Raw genomic sequence first — 22,600 nt, 5'->3', positions numbered from 1 at the left:
ATGTACCCATATAAACAAGTGATAAATCATGTTTTTCTTCTGTGTTTCCACTCCCACAGTTCTTTCTCTCAATGTGGATGGCATTCTTTCTTATAAGACCCTCCGGACTGTCTTGGACCATTGCATTGCTACTAGTAGCAAAGTCCATTATATTCTACTGTTATACTATGTTTCACTTTCTGTGTACAATGTTCTCTTGGTTCTGCTTGTTTCACTCTACAACAGTTCATGGAAGTTCTTCTGGTTCATATAGACATCCTCCAGTTCATCATTCCTTAAGGCACAATAGTATTCCATCACCATCAGATACCACAACTTGTTCAACCATTTCCCAATAGGTGTGAGGTGGTACCTCAGAGTTGTTTTGATTTGCATTTTTCTAATGAGGAGAGATTTAGAACACTTTCTCATGTGATTATTGATAGTTTTTATTTCTTCTTTTGAAAACTGCCTCTTCATATCTTTTTCCATTTGTCAATTGGGGAATGGCTTGATTTTTTGTACATTTGACTTAGTTCCTTATATATTTGGGAAATAAGACCTTTGTCAGAAAATTTTGTCATAACAAATTTTCCCCAGTTTGTTGCTTCCCTTCAAATTTTGAATGCATTGGTTTTGTTTGTAGAAAATCTTTTAAATTTAATATAATCAAAATTTTTAATTTTATAATTTGTAATGCTCTCTATCTCTTGCTTTGTCTTAAATTTCTTCCTTTCCCATAGACCTGAAAGGTAATTTATTTATGATTTTGCTCTTTATATTTAAGTCATTTACCCATTTTCAACTTATCTTGGTATGGGGTATAAGATGTTGATCTAAACTTAATTTTTCCCATACCGTTTTCCAATTTTCGCAGCAGTTTTTTATCAAATAGTGAGCTGTGATCTTTGAGTTTATCAAACTCTAACCTGATGAGGTCATTTACCCTTAGTTATTCCATTGATCCACCCTTCTATCTCCTAGCCAGAACCATATTGTTTTGATGATGACTACTTTGTAGTACAGTTTAAAATCTGGTACTGCTAGGGCCCCCAAACTACCCGTTTGTTTGTTTTTTTTTCATTAGTTCCTTTGATATTCTTGGTCTTTTGTCCTTCCAAATAAACCTTGTTTTAATTTTTTCTAATTCTATAAAAAGGTTTTTTGGTAGTTTGATAGGTATGGCACCAAATAAGTAAATTAGTTTATGTAGGATTGTCATTTTTATTACATTAGCTCATCCTATCAATGAACAATTAATGTTTTTCCAACTGTTTAGATCTAGTTTTATTTGTGTGAAAAGTGTTTTGTAGTTGTGTTCATAGAATTCCTGAGTTTGTCTTGGCAGAGAGATTCCCAAATATTTTATATTGTCTAGAGTGATTTTAAATGGAAGTTCTCTTTCTAACTCCTGATGCTGAATTTTGTTGGAAATATATAGAAATGCTGATGATTTACATGGATTTATATTGTATCCTGCAACTTTGCTAAAATTGTTGATTATTTCTACTAGCTTTTTAGTTGATTTTCTAGGATTCTCTAAATATATCATCATATCATCTGCAAAGAGTGATAATTTAGTTTTCTCATTGCCTACTTTAATTCCTTCAATTTCTTTTTCTTCTCTAATTGCTTGTACCAGCATTTCTAATACATTATTAAATAATAGAGGTGACAATGGGCATTCTTGCTTCACTCTTGATCATATTGGGAAGACTTCTAACTTATCCCCATTCAGATGATACTTGCTGATGGTTTTATTATTTTGTGGAAAGACCCTTCTATTCCTATACTTTCTAGTGTTTTTTATAGTAATGGGCATTGTATTTTGTCAAAGGTTTTTTTCTGCACTTATTGAGATGATCATGTGATTAATTAGTTTGGTTATTGCTATGGTCAATTATGTGGACAGTTTTCCTAATGTTAAACTAGCTTTGCATTCCTGGTCGTAGTGAATAATCCTTGTGATGACTTGCTATAGTCTCTTTGCTAGTATTTTATTTAAGATTTTTGCATCTATGTTCGTTAAGATGTTTGTAGTTTTCTTTCTCTACATTTTGTCTTTCTCTATTTTGTCTTCCTGGCTTAGGAATCACTATCATATTTATGTCATAAAAAGAATTTGGTAAGACTCCTTCTTTGCTTATTATGTCAAATAGTTTGTGTAGTATTGGGATAAGTTGTTTAAATGTTTGATAGAATTCACTTGTGAATCCATCTGGCCTTAGGGATTTTTTCTTAGGGAGTTCCTTGATGGCTTGCTCAATTTCTTTTTCTGAGATGTGATTATTTAAGTATTCTATTTCCTCTTTTGTTAATTTAGGCATTTTATATTTTTGTAAATATTTGCCCATTTCACCTAGATTGTCATATTTATTGTTATGTAATTGGGTAAAGTAGCACTTAATAATTGTCTTAATTTCCTCTTTGAGGTGAGATTTCCATTTTCATTTTTGATACTGTTAGTTTGATTCTCTTCTTTCTTTTTTAAATTAGATTTACCAGCACTTTATCTATTTTATTTGTTTTTTTCCCCCAAAGTATCAGCTCCTAGTCTTACTTGCTAGTTCAATAGTTCTAATTTTATTAATTTCTCCTTTAAATTTTAGGATTTCCAATTTAGTTTTCATCTGGGGATTTTTAATTTGTTCTCTTTGTAATATTTTAAGTTGCAAGCCCAAGAAATTGATCTCCCCCCTCTCTATTTTGTTTATATAGGCACTAAGAGATATACATTTTCTCCTGTGTACTGATTTGCTTGTATCCCATAGATTTTGATATGATGGTCTTCATCATCATTCTTTTCAATGAAATCAGTAATTGTTTCTATGATTTGTTTTTTGACCCACCAGTTTTGAAGTATAGAGGATTTTTCTTTGGAACTCAGATGCTCAGACCCAAACCCAAAATCATAAGGGGAAAGGATAGCATGTTAATGATGAACAGATACTTCCTAAACAAAAGGCTTTCTTTTCACAGAGAAAAAGAAGTAAAGACTATTTTAAAATTATTTCTGAAGTTAAAAAAATTTCAGATATGCCTATCTTTACCTTAGTACTTATTTTAGTACTTAAAAGCAATTGAAAAGATTTGGGAAGAGCTATAAATGTCAAGAACAATGAAAAAAACAGAATGGCATCCCCTAAGCTACAAATAAATCCCAGGTCCAGGACTCTCTAAAAGTTTTTACTGAGAAGATAATGTGATGGCTTTGGTGTATACATAATAGGGATCCATAAATCACTATAAAATGCTCTATTAATATTCAAAATAAGGAATATACCACAGGAAACATCAAAACTCTCCAAACCATTTCTTTAGAAAGATTAACTTAGGCCAGATTCTGGAACAGAATATATTTTCAAGTCTACACATAAGGTTATCAATAGTCACTTGAGACAGAGGACTTAAAGAGTAATTTAAAATAGGACTGGACCTAGAAGAGAAATCTAAGGGAGATTTCTCTTGTCACTTCTCTGCTTTTGGAAGTAGGCATGGAATATGCATTATAATTCTTACTTTTCCCTGGGGGAAATTGGAGCTTAGAGCAGTCAAGTACCTTATCTGCCGTCATAAAAGACCAGTGGTAAGCTTAGGATTATAGTCCATGTTTTCTGAGACTATTTTTGACAGCGTTCTTGTAAAAGGTCATTATGCTGGCCTACTGTAATTAAAAAAAAAATAAAAACATGGGATAATAGGCACCTCTTTTTAATACTTCAGGGTAAATAGGAAACTATACATAACTATATATTTATATATATATAGGAAACTATAAATAACTATAAAATAAGAATGCTGCAAAATTATGACCAAGTTTGGTCCCAAAAATATACAAGGAGACACTGGTTTCTCCTTTTTTTTTCCTTTTTGGGCAAAGGTAGGAGACTCTGAGTGATTAATGATGTAAAATATCAGACTTCTACTATGCTGGTTACTTTTTGAAGAACTGTTTTTTGTTTTTATTTTTCTCTTGTGTTGTAAGGGAGTATCTGAGAAGATGAGGAGCAAGAGACAAATCCAGAAATGTAGGTGATATAAAACCAAATATATCAATAAAAATATTTTTTAAGAAAAATTCTAAAAGGATCTGAAATTTCATCAGCATAGGCCACAACCCTGCTAACAGCTTAGCAGATAAGTCTTAGAGAACTTTTACAACTAAATATTTTGTTCCCCCAGTGGCAAGTCTTGAGATGAGCTTCCTTGAACTCAGGCCAGTCCTTGGATAGTCAGATAGAGAGTTCATTGCCTGGCTAAGACTGAATACTTTCCAGCTGGTTTGGATCAGCTAGTTTGCATGCCATTAGGGTCACCTTCAAGAATCTAAGGAAGGTTCTTGAATCCATTAGAGAGAGTCTTCCCACATGCCCCCTTTTTCTTAAAACCCTTACCTTTGGTTTTAGAATTAATACTGTGTATTGCTTACAAAGCAGAAGAGTGTTAAGGGTTAGGCAATGGGGGTTAAGTGGCTTGCCCAGGGTCACATAGATAGGAAATATCTGAGGCCACATTTGAACCTAGATTCCATCTCTATGCCTGGCTCTCAATCCACTGAATCACTTAGCTGTCCACTAGAGACAGTCTCTCTAATGGAAGGTGACTTTTATTCTGAAGGGAAAAAAAAGTGTTGACTTAGTCCTGTCTTTACATCTTAACACCCATTAGTAACATGATAAGTATGGAGGCAATGCATAAAAGTGTCAAGAGAAATACTTCAGAAGCAGGGTAATATTTCAAGTCAAATGTTAACTTTTCTTGGTGTTCTTCCTTAATTATGTGATGAAACTGTTTAGACAACTGAGGGAAGACAGAATAAATACTAGAAGGGAAGATGTGGAATCTTCTCAGAATAATTTAAAGAACATGATCTATCTGGTATGGTTTAGGCAAAATCCTTAAAAATTTTAATGAATTTTTGACTTTGTTTATGGGGACTTTCTTTTAATGATGCAAGACTTCCTATTCAAGGCTGATGATTTTGTATTGTGTATGCAATGCCCAACTCTTGTCTGTGTCCTTCAGTGAATTTACTACCTAGATGATATGCTGGGGGCCGGGGGGAGGGGGTCACATCCTGAGTATATTAATGGAGTATGTGGGCTACCTATTGGTTATCTCTTACTCTCCTCACACACTTAACCCATTTTCTTTTTCTCTCATATACTTCTTTGATGACATCCTTTTCATCACTTCGATTTTTTAATTTCTTTTTTTTTGAAAATGTGTATCAGTGTGCTCACATACACAGAATGCCTTTCTAACCATCTTGGGGGTAATCCTCAGTTTCAATACTTTAGAAACCAGAGTTCCATAACTGTCAGCCACAGAGCAATGCTAACTGGAAGAAAGGAGGTGTCCTAGGATGTCTCCAACTCCCAATTAATTCTAAAAAGAAAAATGGAATCCTAAAATGACATGGTACAGTCTAGAGTGGCTATCTTATTACACGGAAGTGAAACTCTTTGAGCTAACTCCTTCATCAAGGTGAGTGTTCACCTTCAAAATAAAACTCAAACCATTGGTGACTCACCTTAATTCGGGGTAGACATTTTCAAGGTACCATTTGAAGGGCTTGCAATTAAGTTTCTTCCTTAATTCTAGTCGACTCTGAATACTAGGGAGGAAGAGATAAGGAACAACTGCCACCATTATTAATAATAGGAAGGGCATTTACACTACTCCCAATTTGGGTCAACTTACCTTCCCAGCTTTATTTCATAGCACTCCCCTTCATGCATGTTATGTTCTGGCCAACTTGTTGCACCCTGAGCTCATCATTCCATTTCCTATCTCCATGTCTTTTCCCATGTACCCTCTTTCCCTATCTTCACCACTTATAATCTATACCTTACTTCAAGACCGAGCTCAGGTCTTTCCCAACAGCATCACCACTCTCTAACCCCACTATTTCTGCAAGGATTCTCTTCTTCTTTAGATAATCTTGTGTTTGTGTCTCTGTGTACATTTGTATTTTCTTTCCCCTAGTTAAGCCCCAGAGGGCAGGGATTGTTTTACTTCTTATTATACTAGAATTCTAGTTCATATCAGGCAATTAATTAGTGGTTGTTGATGAATTGAATTAGATACATCCTCCCTCTACTCAACACCAAAATCTGTGCCACTAGGTATAGAAGAATACCCTTTCTTTCCTCTGGTAGGAGGTGTGACTTCTCATGGGTGACTGAGGCTCATGCCTCTGCTTTAGGCATTGCAACTCCAGAGCCTTTTGCCTTACCTTGAGGCTAAGATTCATTCTTTGACAACTGGACAGCTTCTGGGCTTTGGGGGCCAGAGTACTGGTCAACAAATGCCCAAAGCTCTTTACTGGTAGTTTGAATAAAGCAGAGGAAAGGGGAGGCAATACTTACTTCCCATATGGAACATTTCTGGCTGAAGGCACTGCTGCATAGTAAAAATTTTTATATTCATCCATCCAGACTTCTGCTGCCCTGCGAGTGTTTCTAGAAACAACAACAACAAAAGTGTTTTGAGAAGCTTCCTGCCATCATCTCTATGTGAACTACTCTGGGGTGACAGCTTCTCTCTACCTGGGCCTTTTCATTAAACCTGTCAGCCAAGGAAGGCTCAGGCTATAATACAGAACAGAACCTAGAAAAGGAAGAGCCTTTTGGAGTGCAAGCTTCTTGAAGACAGGGGCTATGCCATAGATATCCCAGTGTCCTTCAACATGACCAACATATAGGGGGCAGCTGGGTAGCTCAGTGGATTGAGAGCCAGGCCTAGAGACGGGAGGTCCTAGGTTCGAATCTGGTCTCAGACACTTCCCAGCTGTGTGACCCTGGGCAAGTCACTTGACCCTCATTGTCTACCCTTACCACTCTTCCACCTATAAGTCAAGGGTTAAGGGTTTAAAATAAAATTAAAAAAAAAAAACATGAACAACATAGTGTCATGCATATGATAGGCAATCAATCAATCTATCTTGCATACAAGAGAACTCTTGTTCCTTTTCTTTCCAGTAAACTAATTTTTCAAGAATGAAAGAAGAGATCAGAAGGCTGGCTGGGACATTTTGATGTAAAGGGGGCTATAATACATTAAGGAACACAAAAGAATTCCCATGATCCATAGAGTGTTAGGATGCTAGGCATGGAGTCTACCAAATAAAGGAAGAGCTCTGCTCTCCAGGCATTCATGGGTTAAGGGTATGGGAACAACAGACATATTTCTTAAGGAAAAAAAAAAAGGAAAAGGAAAGAAAAGAAAAGAGAGATGATTTAGTGTTTACATTATTCTTTTCTTCCTGTCTGCCTGAGGTGAGCCAGTGTCTTGTTTTGACAAGGAATATAGATTAAAAGGAGATGACCTTAAGAACACATCTCTAGGGCTCACTTTGCATCATACGGGGGCAACACAGACAAGATCTGAGCTTTCATTTGTCAGCTGAAAAACCATACATCCCTAACCTTCACAATCACGCATGGCTCTGCAGTTAATGGAGAGGTTAAATCATGGGCCAAACATCATGGAAATATGAAGATTCATGAGATTCAAGGATATCAGGGCCGGTTAAATTTAAATGTATAACATTTATTAAAGACTTGTCAAACCTACATTCCATCTTAGCAACAAAAATTCTCTCTGAAACAATTGTGGAACATTAAAACAGACTGCCTTGTCTTCTCACATCACAGGTCTAGAATAGATGATGCTGGTCATCTCTAAGCACCTGTAACTTTGCAAGTATACTCAATTTTAAGAAAATTCCAAAATGTGAAAACTGTTTACATTGTAAAAGTATTCCTTGATTTAAAAATGCACTGGAACGTTCCTTTAAAATAAAACATTGTCCGGGTAAACCATGGATAGTGGAAGGAGAGATGCATTTGTAATTGGATGAGCTGGTCAAAGTCTGACCCTGCCAGTATTAACTTGCATAACTTCAGGCAAGTCATGATATTTCTCTGGGTCTCAGCTTCCTCGTTCTCAGAGGAGTTTGGAATAAGATCAGCAATTAAGAGTATTATAAATTTTATACCTAAAGCATCTTTAGAGATCACTGAGTTCAAACTTGACACTTTACAGATGAGGAAACTTAAGCCCAGAGATTTTTGCATCACTTACCTAAGGATCCATAGCTATCTAAGGTGGAATCTGAACCCGGGTCTTTCTAACTTCAAGTCTAATTCCTCCTTAGTCTAAATCAGTGGTTCCCAAACTTTTTTGCTCTACTGCCCCCTTTCCAGAAAAAATATTACTTAGCGCCCCCTGGAAATTATGAAACTATTTATTGAACTCAGAATAGAATGTACTACAAAAAAAGTGTGGCCATCACCTCTCCCCTGGATCGCTGAAGCATCCACCAGGGGGCGGTGGCGCCCACTTTGGGAATTACTGGTCTAAATCCTAATATGACCTGCTTTCCAAAGAGCTTTGAGGGCTACATCTCTCATGTGAAGCTGGGCTACACTGATATTTTCATTTCTGTGAGATAGGGCTGGTTGGTGTTTATTGTATCAATTACATTTAAGAGATAGCTTTGGGAAATTCCAGAGAAAAATCATAATAAATGCTTTTGGGAACATTGTAGGTCTCTCACATTTCTACTGGGTCTAAGAGAGATATTTTTAAATTTCCTGGATTGGCTATTTGCTCACTGGGGAATCTTAAGCCAATCACTTCTTTTCTTTTTTCTTTTTTTTGGGGGGGGGGCTCAGTTTCTTCCCTGGAAAAATTAAAGATTTGCACATGATAATCTCTATTGTTCCATCCAATGCTAACATTCTATGATCCTATTATATATAACTCATTCATTCAATTCAATTAATGCATCAAAAATAACAATAGAAGGGTTTATATATAACTCATTCATTCATTTAATGCATCAAAAATAAAAATATGATTATATAAATATATAATATAAATAATAATATATTCACCATATAGTTATAGTATATATCATATATAATAAAATAATAATATATAATAATAATATAAATATAATATAATGCACAATGTGTGAGGTTAAGGGGAAAGCTACTTTCCAAACAGGAGTTGGAAGGAAAGAAAGCATCATGGAAAAAGTTGTATTGTAAAAGATTATATATAGTGAAATCTGGTTTCCTAAAAATCCTAAAAAGCTGATTATTTGATTTTCTTATGGTCAGACTTTCCCTCCTTACTTTCTTGTGTTTTTATTGCTTGCTATCAACGTTTAGTCAGAGAGTCAGGGAGAACAGAGAAAATTTCAGATCAGTTAGTTTACAATTCTCATTAGCCATTAAAAAAAGTTTCATAAGTGAAGGGAGTTGAAATTTGTTGTCCTTTACTATGGATAAGCAAAGGTAGTAGGCTGGGCCTAACAGCCCCATTGATTTCCACTGCTTTTTACCCAGTTTAAATTCTCTGCTACCAATTCAGAGAAAAGCTTCCTTTGGGAAATCCTTGCTGCGAGGAAAAACAACATTCTAGAGTCTACCATTTGGCCCACCAAAACTTACAATATGAGAGTTTTTAAATTTTTCTAATTATAATTTTCTAGCCCTTGACACAGAGCCTGGCATAAAGTAAGCACTTAATAAGTGTTCATTGCTAGAGTGACTGATTTCTCCTTTCCTACCTGTTTTTCAAGTTATCCTTCTTCTGAAAGGAAGGGATACATCTGCAAATATTAAGTGCCTACTATGTGCCAGGCATTGTGTAAAGTTCTTTACAAATATTCTCTCTAATACATTACAAACCTTGAGATGCCAGAAATATTATCCCCATTTTAGAGCTGAGGAAGCTCAGTCAGACAGAAGAGACTTGCTTAAGGTTATCTAGACAGCAACCATCTTTGAGGTCAGATTTTAACTCAGGTCTTCTTGACTTCAGCCCCAGCATTCTATTCACTTAAGTTTAAAAAATGCTAATAGGAATGGAAATACAACTCTAGAGGACCTCTGGGGGATCTAGAAGGGAAAACAATGTGAAGAAGATTGTATCCCCTTTCACCTAAAAAGGTCCCATGAGATGAAACCTCCAGGCTCCAAAGTAACGATGCAATACCTTACAATTATGACATAACTTTGAGCAAAAATAGCTTCAAAGTTGATGTGGTTTATGTGAAAATGAGGGTTTCTTGATCACAAAATGGAGCAGGGCTCTAAATTACGTGGCTTATTTGTGTTCTGAGTTGGGAAGGAACTCCTGAAAATGGGTGGTTCTTTGGTCCCATTAACCTTAGACTTTGGGTTCCAGTAGAAAAAAAGAGTAAAATTAAGAAGGGAAAAGGAACTAAATTAAATTAATAAATTAAATTAAATTAACTGAATTATTAAATAATTAATAAGTTAAATTAATAGGAAAAAATAATTGAGGATCCTGTAGGTTTTAGATCTCAAGGTGAACAAATTGTATGAAGGTATATACCTACATTGTTGAGAAAATTATCACTAATAGAAGACAGAATTTTTGTTAGAAGAATTGGCTAGGAGACTTCAGAAGCTTTGTGGCTGTTGTTTCTGCTATGGAAAAATAATTAGTCAATTCAGTCAACTAAACAAAGAACTTCTTTTAAAAAAAAGATAACCTGATAAACCAGTTATTTGACTGAAATGACTGATCAATTCAGTAAACACATTCAATTCAATGGTTCATGTAGACATAGCACAACCTTATTTACTTTCCATATTTACTATTTTAATTTGTATTGGGTCATAAATCAATTAGATCCCTCTCCTTCCCTAAACATGTATGCTTACATTGACTCATTCAAAGGAGGCCGTAGGGCATAGAAGGAAGCTCCCTGTCCTTGGATTCAAAAGACCAGAGTTGAAATTATAGTTTAAATCCTTACTGGTCAGGTAATCTTTGGTCAAATGGAACAGTAGAAAGAACACTGGCTCTGGTGTGGGTAAAGAACCTCAGTTTCCTCATCTGCAAAATAATAAGTTTGGGCTAGATGGTCTCTCTAAGATGCCTTCCTGTTCTACACCTACAATCTTATTACATAACTTTTATTTATAATTACATATATCTAAAAGAAGTTTATTATATAACTTCTATGAATTTCAGATTCTTCTATGGAGCTAATGATAATTATGCTACTTAACTCCATAGGTTGTTGGGAGGGAAAGTATGCTAATGTATGTGTGAGTGTGAGTTATAATTATTTAGATTCTTTTGAAAAGCACACTGAAACCTACCGCAAAATGACTAGGGCAAAGCTCTTGTCCTTAAGGACTCTAAATAATAGGTAAGATAAGACAGATATATAAATAAAAGAAAGTAGCTCATAACAGGTGCATAAGTGAGTTACAAAACAAATGCTAGGAAAGATCTGGATGTCTTTGCAGAGTAGTTAGATTTTCTACTAAGTCTCTAATAATAGGCGGGAGATCAACAGGTGCTGATGGTGGAAGAAGGAATTTAAGCATAAGGAGAGGAGGATAGGCAATTCCTATTTCATTTGTGTTCTCATTTCAAATGAGAGAATGGACAACCTCAAATTTTATAAGGTTAAACACTTGTATTATTTTTTAAAAATTAAAATGCATATCCTTTTTTCCTCTACAGGTTACTTTCTTTTTAAAAAAATATATATTTTGTAATTAATGAAAATTCATCTTTCTCCTTTCCACTCCCACTTCTGAAGATTCCTTTCTCTGAAAACTGCCTGTTCATATTCTTTGACTATCTATTAATTTGCCAAAGGTTCTTATTCTTATAAGTTTGAATGAGTTCTATATATCATAGAAATGGGACTTTTTATCATAAAAGTTTGCTACAAAGATTCCCCCACCACCATTTCTCTTTTTCTCTTCTAATTTTAGTTGCACTAGTTTTGGTTCTACAAAACCTTTTCAGTTTTCTATTATCAAATTATGATTGGATTACATATTATCGTGGCATTTTGTTTGGTCACAAACTCTTCTGTCCATAGTTCTGACAGATAATTTCTAAATACCAATATATTCTTAATTCAATGTTACTGAATCACAGCATTTTAGAGTTAGAAGTGAATACAGAAGGCAATGAGTCCAGTATCCTTATTTTAGAAATGAGAAAACTGAGGCATGGAAAGTTTAAATAAATGGCTCAAGGTCAAATATCTAATCCTGTCTTAATGCATAAAAACAATGAATCTTTAAATTAGCTTATTCCAATGAATTGCTTTATTTTTTATAAAAACTGGGAAGACCTCCATGAACTGATTCAGAGTGAAATGAGCAGAACCAGGAGAACACTGTACAAAGAGACTGAAACAGTGTGGGATGATCAAATGTAATCTTGCTACTAGTAGCAATACAACGATCCAGGATAATTCTGAGGGACTTATGAGAAAGAATGCTATCCACATCCAGAGAAAGAATTGTGGGAGTAGAAACACAGAAGAAAAGCATATGATTTGTCACTTGTTTATATGGATATAGGATCTGGGGGATTTGGTTTTTAAAAGATGATTATTCTATTATGAAAATGATTAATATGGAAATAGGTTATTGAGTGATAATACATATATAACCCAGTGGAATTGCTTGTCATCTCCAGGAGGGGAGAGGGAAGAGGGAAGGGAGAAAAAATGAATCATGTAACTATGGAAAAATACTCAATAATAAATAAATAATAAAAAATAAATTTGATTATTCCCCAAATCTGTAGCATAAATATCCCTGTCAATTTTAAGGAAAAAAAAAGTTTTCTAATTTTATTTGACAACATGAAACTTAGTATCCAGGTCAGTTGAGGCTAAAGATCCTAATCTTCTTCTTCAAAACAAAAATAACTTATAGTTTAGGAGTTTTCTTCAGAGGTCATTTCCCTGGTTTTCCAGGGAAGTATTTAGTTTAATGTAGTAGCCATAACTTGTTCAGGAGAAAGGCAGAAAGTTTAACTCAATGATGGATTTTTTTCTCCTCCCTCCCCCACTTTTTTTTGAAATCCTTACCTTCCATCAGAGAATCAATACTGTCTATAGATACCAAGACATAAAAGTGGTAAGCCCTAGGCAATGGAGCTTAAGTGACTTGCTCAGGATCACACAGCTAGGGAATGTCTGAGGCCAGATTTGTCCTAGATCCTGCTCTCAATCCACTAATCCTCCTGACTGCTCCCTGGGCTTTTTCTTTCAAAAAAAAACAAAACAAAACAAAAAAAAACAACAAAACAGTGTCACTCACCTGGCAAATACAGTGCCGCTGCCCCCTGGAAAACTATAGGGGTGCTGCTTCCGGAATACATGTCCAACTCGACTACATGGGATGATTTCTAAGCTGCCACCACACTGCCACACTCGGAATGAAATCTCTGCAACATAACTGAGAACAAGTGAGTATTCAAGAACAAGATAAAGGTTCGATATGTAGAGATACTCCCAGTCCTGTTCCAGGTGTGTTTCCAGATCTCCTTATTTGTTGACTGGTGAAATGATGCTACTGAATCCAATGTTGGTTGATTCAAACTATTGCAAAGGATTTTCCTAAAACACTTAGGCTACAAGCATTGATTTTTATATTATCTTCAACTTTTATATATAAGGCCCTTAGAAATCATTAAAACAACCTCGCACCTAACATAGAAAATCCTTTGTCTCTTTAATGTTTTTGGTGAAAGGTAAGTCACTATCTCATAGTATCCATTACATTTTTTTAAATCACTCTAATTATTGGAATGTTTTTCCTCAATTGAAAGGAAATCCATTTTTGTCTTGCAACCAATTCTCCTAATTCTACCCTTTAGACTCCTAGGGGGAAAAAGTTTTTTTTTTTTTCTTCTCTCTTCAACAAGTTTAAAAAAATTTTTAAAGATTAGTTTTCTATTTTTTTCCAGGCTTAACAAGAGGAATTCTTTCAGCTGATCCTCCTAAGAGAGGGCTTCTATTCTTTTTGCCACCACAGTTTCTCCTCTGGATGTGTTCCAGTTTGTCAATGATCTTAAGTGCAGAATTGCCCACCATATTCCAGATGGGGTCTGACAAGTGACAACGTAAGCTTTTTAGAACTCATGTTATCATGTCACATTGCTTGTTCCCACTGAACTTGCAGTCAATTAAAACACCTCTAAGTCTTATTTCATATAAACCGCTATCAAAAAACCACATCATCCCCCCATCTTTTGCTTAGACAGCTGATTTTTTTTTAATTCTTACCTTGTCTCTTAGAATTGATACTAAATATCGGTTCCAAGGCAGAAGAGTGTTAGGCAATGGGAGATAAGTGACTTGTGCAGAGTCATACAGCTAGGAAATGTCTGAGGTCACATTTGAACCCCAAATCTCCAGGCTCTCTATCCACTGAGCCACCTAGCTGCCCCTAGACAGCTAAATTTTTAAATGCTAAGTGCAGGAAATAAGAAGTATAGGAAATAAGAAGGCTAGATCAGAGTCATCAAACTTGTAGCCCACCTGTCGCCCAACACTCCTGAATATGGCCAGAACCAGATTAAAATGTAATTGGGAAATTTTACCAAAATAAATAAAAATACACTAAAAAAAAGATAATGTTAATTTGTGGTTGTCTAAGTCAAAATGCAGCAGCTAGGGAAGGAATAAACAATTCATACGCTCATATAAAAGGCACCCATATGAATGCATAAGCATAAATATGTATAAACAGGTGCTCTATTTGAGTTTGGCACCACTGGACTAGATGATTTTCTAAGGCCCTTTCCAATTCTAAATCTTATAATCCTGTAACTTCACATTTACCTCTATTAAATTTCATCTTGTTAGATTTGATCTGTTATTCCAATGGACTGAGATTCTTTTGGATACCAATCCTGTTATTCGGTGCATTATTTATCATCCTCAACTTTGTGTCATTTCCAACTTAGATAAATATGCCTTCTGTCTATTTATCCAAGTCACTGAGAAAAACATTGATAAAAATAAAACCATAACGATTCTTGTTCTCTTTCTCTTTCTCACTCTACAAACAAAAGTCACTCCACCGGTTACAAATCCACTCAGCTGTATTAAGTACTGTCCAGCTGATATTTCTCCATCCTGTGTATGAAGATAGGTCAGGGATAGTTAGAAGCAATGGGAAAACAAGGCAATATGCACTCCTCAAAATGAAAGACCTAAATAATATTTTTAAAGTGTCCACGGGAAATATAATTAGATGCAGAAGCTAATTAAATAGCCATTTCACTCTAATGTTGTTTAATATTTGTTGAACACTAGCTTGCATTTCTGCTCTTTCATCCAGAAAAGGTTTTAACTTAAAAAAAAATTTTTTTTTTTGGTTGTGCCCTTCAGCTTCATTCCATCTGGAAAGGTTTACAGACTTCTTCACGGACTGCAGTATTGACACTAGATTGTCAACTTGAAGATGCCTGTTTCTTACAAAACACCCACAGGCTCTTACTATTTGATAACTTTCCAACCTATTTACTTTCACCTCCTGTAAATGCTGGCTTGCCTTATATCAACATGAAAATAATCCAACTCAATAATAAAATAATTCATCCCCAGGCACTAAATGGGTTTTCATAAAAGGCACACACATATATGCATAAGTATAAATATGTTAGGTGCTCCAAAAATATTTGTTGACTAGTGAATCCTTTCTTGGTAATTGCAAAAGTAAATTTCAGCTCAACACTAGTTCAAATTACAGCACATTCTGAACTGGCTGAGTCTGATTTAATGAGGTTGTATTAAGACATGAAAGTCATCTCAAAAGTTAAATAATTAAAGGATTATTGGTACCATAGCTTTAGAGATAGAAAGGAACTTAAGTCATTTAGTTCCCTTCCTTTTTTTTTAACAGATGAAGAAAATAAAGTCAAAATTGGTCAAGTGACTATTCTTTGACCATACAACCATCAAGTGGCAGAGTCAGAATTTGAACCCAGCTCTTGTGACTCCAGATTAGACTGTGTTCTCAGTATACTAGACTATACTATTAATGATTTTTAAGTCTCTATAAAACTGTATTTATACATAATAACTACTTTAACTAAATAAAATCTCTAGATTGTCAAAAAAGGACCCCACATTAAGGATTAATTATGCGGTCTAGTTTGTGTAGGAAAAATGTATAAGTTCTATGTATTCTCTTGTCCCAAGATTTTAGGGGCAGCTAGGTGTTAGGCCTGGGGTCCTGAAAGACTCATCTTCCTAAGTTCAAATCTAGCCTCTGACATTTAATTAGCTTTGTGATCCTGGGCAAGTCAATTAATCCTATTTACCTCCATTTCCTCATCTGTAAAAGGAACTAGAGAAAGAAATAGTGAAGCACTCCTGATCTCTGCCAACAAAATCCCAAATGGGGTCACAAAGAGTTGGACACATGAAAAATGATCTAACAATCCAAGATATCCAGATTGTAGGGAAGTTGGGGATCAGTTTTATTTTTTTCAAATTATCAAAAGTTACAACAGTTCAACGTTACGAAAAAACAAATTAATGGAAGGGCTGCTTAGTCTTGAGCAGAGAAAAGATTGAGAATTTTCAATTATATTTTGGTTTGGGTATATATTAATACACAGTCATCATGGAGATCTCATGGTTGACAATCCAATGGCTGGCTGTCTATGCTATGCCTGGTTTATAGCCAAAGTCCATAGCAACAGTGAATGCAGAAGAGGGAGATGGCCTGTAGGATATGTATTCTTTGGAAGAGAGGACCTAATTCTATCAGAGGGGCAGCTAGACAGTTCAATGAATTGAAAGCCAGGCCTAGAAAAAGGAGGTCCCTGGGTTCAAATTTGACCTTAGACCCTTCCTAGCTGTGTGACCCTGGGCAAATCACTTACCCTCCATTTGTCTAGTCCTTACCACTCTTCTGCCTTGGAATTAACACACAGTATTGATTCTAAGGTGGAAAGGAAGGGTTTTAAAAGAAAGAGAAAGGAAGGAAGAAAGAAAGGAAGAAAGAAAAAAAGGAAGAAAGAAAGAAAGAAAGAAAGAAAGAAAGAAAGAAAGAGAGAGAGAGNAGAAAGAAAGAAAGAAAGAAAGAAAGAAAGAAAGAAAGAAAGAAAGAAAGAAAGAAAGAAAGAAAGAAAGAAAGAAAGAAAGAAAGAAAGAAAGAAAGAAAGAAAGAAAGAAAGAAAGAAAGAAAGAAAGAAAGAAAGAAAGAAAGAGGCAGGGCCTAATTCCATCAGAAAATCAAAAATTAGAAACTCCTAGAGAGATAATCTACTGATTCTAACAGTGAGAAGAGAAAGAAATTTCCCACAAATGAAATACTAAGGTATTGGATTTCAGGTTTCCTCCTTGTCTACTGATCCTTTCCTAATACTCTTCCTTTGACATATACTTCTATCTCACTCTCAAATCACTTACTACAAAATTGTGTGACATAACCCACTTTTATAGAGTATTTTAAGTTTACAAAGTATTTTTCTCTCTTATACCCATTTTACAGATGAAGCAACCTGAGGGAATTTAGGGTACTCCCCCATAATCACACAATCTGTGACCATCAGACCTGGGAATCTATGATCTACAATCCTAGCCCAGTAATTTCAAGAGCACAACTACACCAAAACAAGAGTAAATTAAGCAACTGTAAATGAATCTTTGTCTTCCACTCTGGCATTTGAGTGAAAGGTCTCCTTTCATTTTGGGGTAAATGTTCTATCTGCATCATGTCACAAGATCCTAACTGGCAGGAATCAAACTCGCTTTGGAAGAACTATTCACACACCCCATCTATAAGACAGAAATAGCTACTCAAGGCGTTGTCTTATTTTCTAAAATATGATATTCTTGATTTTGAATAAATATTCAGCATCATGTGCTAACATGTGCTCTCAAGAGGTCTTTCCACAAAAGTGGAGTGACTTGGAATTCTTTCTAGAATCTTCATCCATTGTATATAATTCTAAAAAACCCAGCTGTTTTTCTAAAACTGAGCCCAAATATCATAAACTCGAAAGATCAACCTATTTAAAAACTTTTCTTGGCATTTTTTTCAATCCAGTCACTAAGTTTTCATGAACAAATTTCTTCAGCACATACCAAAAGCAGCTGAAATGCTCCAAAAATTATGCACAATGTCAGCAAAAGTTTCAAGTCATTGAAATGATTAAAATACAAATGTCATGTTGGTTTCTTAAACTAAGTGGGAAGAGTCCATTTTGGTTCTGTGTTAAATGAAAAAAAAAAAAGCTATTCAAAGTAATCTTATCATCAGATTTTTCACCCTTTCCCAAATGCACTAGCAAAAGAATTACCCAGAGGCAAAAGATAATAAAAGAAAATTCAGTGGCCAAGGATAATTAGCTCAGAAGAAGTAAGTACTTGAAATTAATGGCTTCAAGCAAAAAAAAAAAACAAAACAAAAAACCTTTTTTTCAGTTCTGTGTTGCACAGACAAATTAAATTGCATTCAGGTAATAATAATTTACAAAGTCTAATTTTTTAAAAATTAATAAATATTCAGGAAAGAATTATACTCGTTGACCTCAACTCTAGCTCATTTGATGACTGAGACTCTGTTACATCCTAAGGACCACTATCTTATTATTGAGAGATGGGCAATTGATCAATTTTTTCCCCAGGTTTTGCTAGGCATTTTCCTCCCAGGAATAATGATCTTCTACCAAAAAAAGTAGAAAAAAAAATCTTTGTTTAAAAAAAAAAAAAAAAGATAGGTTCGGAGAAAGCCTACTTCTCTCCTGAACTTATATTTCATTCTTATATACATCATATATATATATACTTCTTATATACTTATATACTTCTTATATACATCTCTTATATACTTATATACATCTCTTACTTCTGTAACTCACTCCCACCAAGCTTGTGTCCCTAATTCACAACCAGGTCAATATTAATAAGAACATGGATTTCTTTCATCAGATCTTCGTTTCCCACAGTCCAGACTACCATTCTTGTTTCTTTTTCAACATTTGTCTTAGGTGAGTCTCTGTTTTTCCCTGAGTCCATTCCCATTAGAGTTCTCCATGGACAAGCAGCAAAAAATCCCACACTCACATAAGTTAGAAATTGCTTTCTATGAAAAGACTAGGCATTCTGGAGAAACGAGACACATACCTAGGTTTTCTCCTCCCCATACGTCCATCATCATATCATATTTCCCGAGTTCTTCAAAGTAGAATTTATCCATCACAAACAACCCGCCAGCGATCATGGGGGTTCTAAGGAAGCAGAAACGGGGAGGGGAGGGAAAGGAGGAAGAGATCAGAGATCAAAGTCAGAAGTTTTCTCTCTTTCAGGGATGTCTGCAATACCTGAACTACAAATTGCCTTTCAAAATAAACTCCAGCCACTACTCCGCATTCAGGATTCAAGCAGTTTCTGCTTCCTGCTCGGCTGACATAGCAGGTTAATGATTCACTGCCCTGACATTATACAACTCACTAGGGAGGCTGAAAACCATGGGGCAAAATTTGCTGACCTCCTCTGGGCAAGTCATTTCTTTCTAAATCAGTCTCCTCATCTGTAAAATGGGAATCACAGTAGTTGACATTTCCTCCTCAGCTGAGTTATTACCAGCAGGAAGTTGTTTTTGAACACCAATCTGATCTGCAAAGGCAAGCCAGAGAAGACATTCTAACTCTTAATTTCCTATGATATGTGAGCAGGAGGTCACAAAATAAAAGTAGGCAAATGGTTCAAAAGCAAGGCCATCTAAGACATAAGCTGCTGCCATGGAGAAGTCAAGCTTAGAAATGATCTAGACAGCACCATCTTCAAAAACAAGGTATCCTTTCTGCTATTGTGGTGCTTTGTGTATTTTTACATTAACACTAAAGAAAAAGAAATCTGGCAAACAAAACTGGTGGCTATAGATGGGTTAGGCATCTCCTAAAAGTTTCAAAACATTTTATCAAGTAATGGTAGAGATGCCTACACTGTGCATGAGAAGATGAGGGATGGGGGGTGGGGGGTGCAAAACGTTGGACCAAGGTCATATAGCAACTATAGCAACTTAGTGGTTGGAAATGGGAAGAGAACCAGCTTGTTTTTAAACATCCTCGTTAGAGGAAGTGGAAGAACTTACTTTATGGGAGCAACTGGATTTCCTTGGCGTGCTCTCCTCTGCTCTGGGGTCATGTAATCCCATTTGAATACTAAATTCCAATCAAAACCTGTATGCAAGAGAAAAGCAACAGAAGATAAATGAGAAGTCAAAAAGAAATGTGTCCATCTGCCTCTTCTCCCCAACCTCTTATCTCCCAGAGTCAAAAGCCTTCCACTAGTGAAACTTGGATATGTCTGAAGAAAAGCCCAATAAACTAAGAGTTTGTTTTAAGCAGTATTTTAAGCAGAATTCCAAATCTCTCTCTCTCCACCATCCTGAGCATCCAGCTTTGTGTATTCTTTGAGGACCTTCACCTTCACTTTATAGATGAGGAAACTGGGCTACAAGCAACTTCTTGCCCAGGGTTCATAGAGTTAGGGAGTATCTAAGATCAGATTCAAATCTGGCCACTAAATGCCCTCCAAACTACTCTCTTTAAAAGACACCACCAAAAAGTAAGAAATAAAAAAATAAAAGACACCACCCATATTGAATTAGAGAAGATGAAATAAAAATTAAGGCATGTATGGTTAAAATATGAAGGCTTTTAGGAGAGAATAAAACTGAAAAAGAGACAAAAGAAGAAACCACTTGTAGCTTTAGAACTTGGTGAGTTCTATTTTTTTTTTAACATAATGTAAACTAAAGTCAGGGAGGCTCATATTTCCAAGAGAATTAAGTATCTTTGGAAATAAGCATATATTTCTATTGTACCAGAGAGGATGGAGCACTGGGACAGGAGTCAGAATTTCTGACTCCACTGGGTTCAAATCCAGTCTCAGGCATTTCCTAACTATGGGACCCTCAGAAAGTCTTTTAACTTCTGCCTGCCTCAGTTTCCTCCAAATTGGGACAACAGCACCTACTTTATAGGGCTGTTGTAAGTACCAACCAAATGAGAAAATATTTGTAAAGCACTCACCCAGTGTCTGACACATAGTACATGCTTAATAAATGTTTGGTGCTTTCCCTTCCCCTTTATCGACACATCTGTTGAAATTATATCTTTCCTTCCCAGGATAATCTGTGACAAAACATTTGTTCCTTAGACACACAGAAGGTTCACACCACCTGTGGACCTTCTCCAGACCAATCAAGTGGTCTTTGGGCCAAAAATAGCTGAGAAACTCCCAATTCCTAGCTTCTACTAAGTTATTCCCATTTCTCGTCTCTTTTTTGGTCACAGTACATTAGCTACGCTTAAGGGTGATTTCCCACTCCAGTATACTTTGTATTCAGGGCTTTGCCTATACTGTTTGCTATGGTGCATTGAGATGGAAAGAATAAAAACGAAAAAGGCAGGCTGGTGGCTTTGCCCACTGGGTTCTGAGGGTCTCCTGGGGGCTGGCCCACCAAAGGGAATTTCTAGTGAGCTCATCATGCAACTAGGTCACAGGGGTACCTGCCTGAGTTATACAGAAAGCAGCTGTTTGGCAAGTAGGCAGGTGCAACCCCAGGAAGGGGATGATGCATAAAGGAGAACAAAAAAATCAGCTCCTGCTGCTACAGCCACCATAGAAACTCCAGCTATTGCACCGAGAAACCCAGCATGTTAGTGGGTTCTGGCTCATCGGATCCAGACCCGTTTGTTACATGCCTTTGGCGGAAAACCTGCCATATTGTACACAAGACATTTACCATGTGAAAAATTAATGTAAACCAGAAAATCAGCCTGAGACCGTGGCTTATTCATAGAAAACGCAATTGGCCAATGTGACTTTGTTTACTGACTTCCAACTTTTCTAAATTTGATTTCTAAATCCAGTACCCAGGATGGGACTACAAGGACTGAATTTTCTCTGAATCTCCTTTCTTTGATTTTTACCCCTAAAGTGATTCCCTCAAAATTTTGTGGCCATTTGGCTTTCTCTGTTCTAACTGGACAAATAACTGAAAACAGTTCTAATGGGTGGTTTCAGAAATCTGTTGCAGAAGAATTCTCATTGCAGTGATGTGTGCTGTTAAAAAAAAAAAAAGAAACTTTTGAACATATACAGAAACACCTCAAATACATGGAAAACTTGGTGAATGAGTTGTTCAGGATAGCAGAAGGCTTACCCTTTAAGACATCAAAAATATCTTTTATATTAATCATTTGGGACCTAAAGAACTACTAAATGTTGCCTTCTTAAAATAGGCAGCTGGGTGTTTTCATGGATAAAGAGTCAGACCTAGAGTCTAGAAAACCTAGTTCACATCCTAATTTAGATTCTTAAAAGCTGTGTGACTGGGCAAGTCATCAAACTTCTTGGCTCATTATTCTCACGTGCAAAATAGGCATAATATCTCAGAGGGCTGTTGTAAAAGTCAAGGGAGAAAATGCTCATAATAAATTGTTTAATAAATTTTACCTTCCTATATAAATGTTCAATATCATCATCATCATCATCATCATCATCATCATTATTATTGAAGGGACTAAGACTTATTATTTCACTAGTATGGGGAACTGGGCATTATGCTGGGTACTGGGGATGTGATGACAAAAATGTAAAAGTTCTTGTTCTCAAGGAGCTCCTAGTCTGGTCTTGATTTATATATTTATATATAATTTATGATATATGATATGAAATACATGATATATATGTATATATTCATAAAGATGTACATTTATTTTATATCTATAGTATAAATAAATGATATATTAGATAAAAATAAAAATCTATAAATATATTTTA

At 35.6% G+C, this 22,600-nt stretch overlaps 1 protein-coding gene across 1 annotated transcript in view; it reads right to left on the bottom strand.

Annotated features, from left to right (window-relative positions):
* The window catches only part of GALNT2 (polypeptide N-acetylgalactosaminyltransferase 2), a 266,740-nt gene that overhangs the window by 25,899 nt on the left and 218,241 nt on the right, over positions 1-22,600 (bottom strand). The window contains exons 8-13 of the mRNA XM_044674552.1: positions 20,909-20,966; positions 19,902-20,048; positions 18,932-19,035; positions 13,104-13,230; positions 6,351-6,443; positions 5,513-5,596 (exon numbers count right to left, since the gene is read on the bottom strand). Coding sequence (XP_044530487.1) covers positions 5,513-5,596; positions 6,351-6,443; positions 13,104-13,230; positions 18,932-19,035; positions 19,902-20,048; positions 20,909-20,966 — 613 coding nt within the window. The remainder of the gene's footprint in view (positions 1-5,512; positions 5,597-6,350; positions 6,444-13,103; positions 13,231-18,931; positions 19,036-19,901; positions 20,049-20,908; positions 20,967-22,600) is intronic.

This window comes from Gracilinanus agilis, chromosome 4 (genome assembly GCF_016433145.1).
Source record: "Gracilinanus agilis isolate LMUSP501 chromosome 4, AgileGrace, whole genome shotgun sequence".
In the NCBI taxonomy this organism is placed as follows: domain Eukaryota; kingdom Metazoa; phylum Chordata; class Mammalia; order Didelphimorphia; family Didelphidae; genus Gracilinanus; species Gracilinanus agilis.
This window is presented reverse-complemented; position numbering and strand designations above follow the sequence as displayed.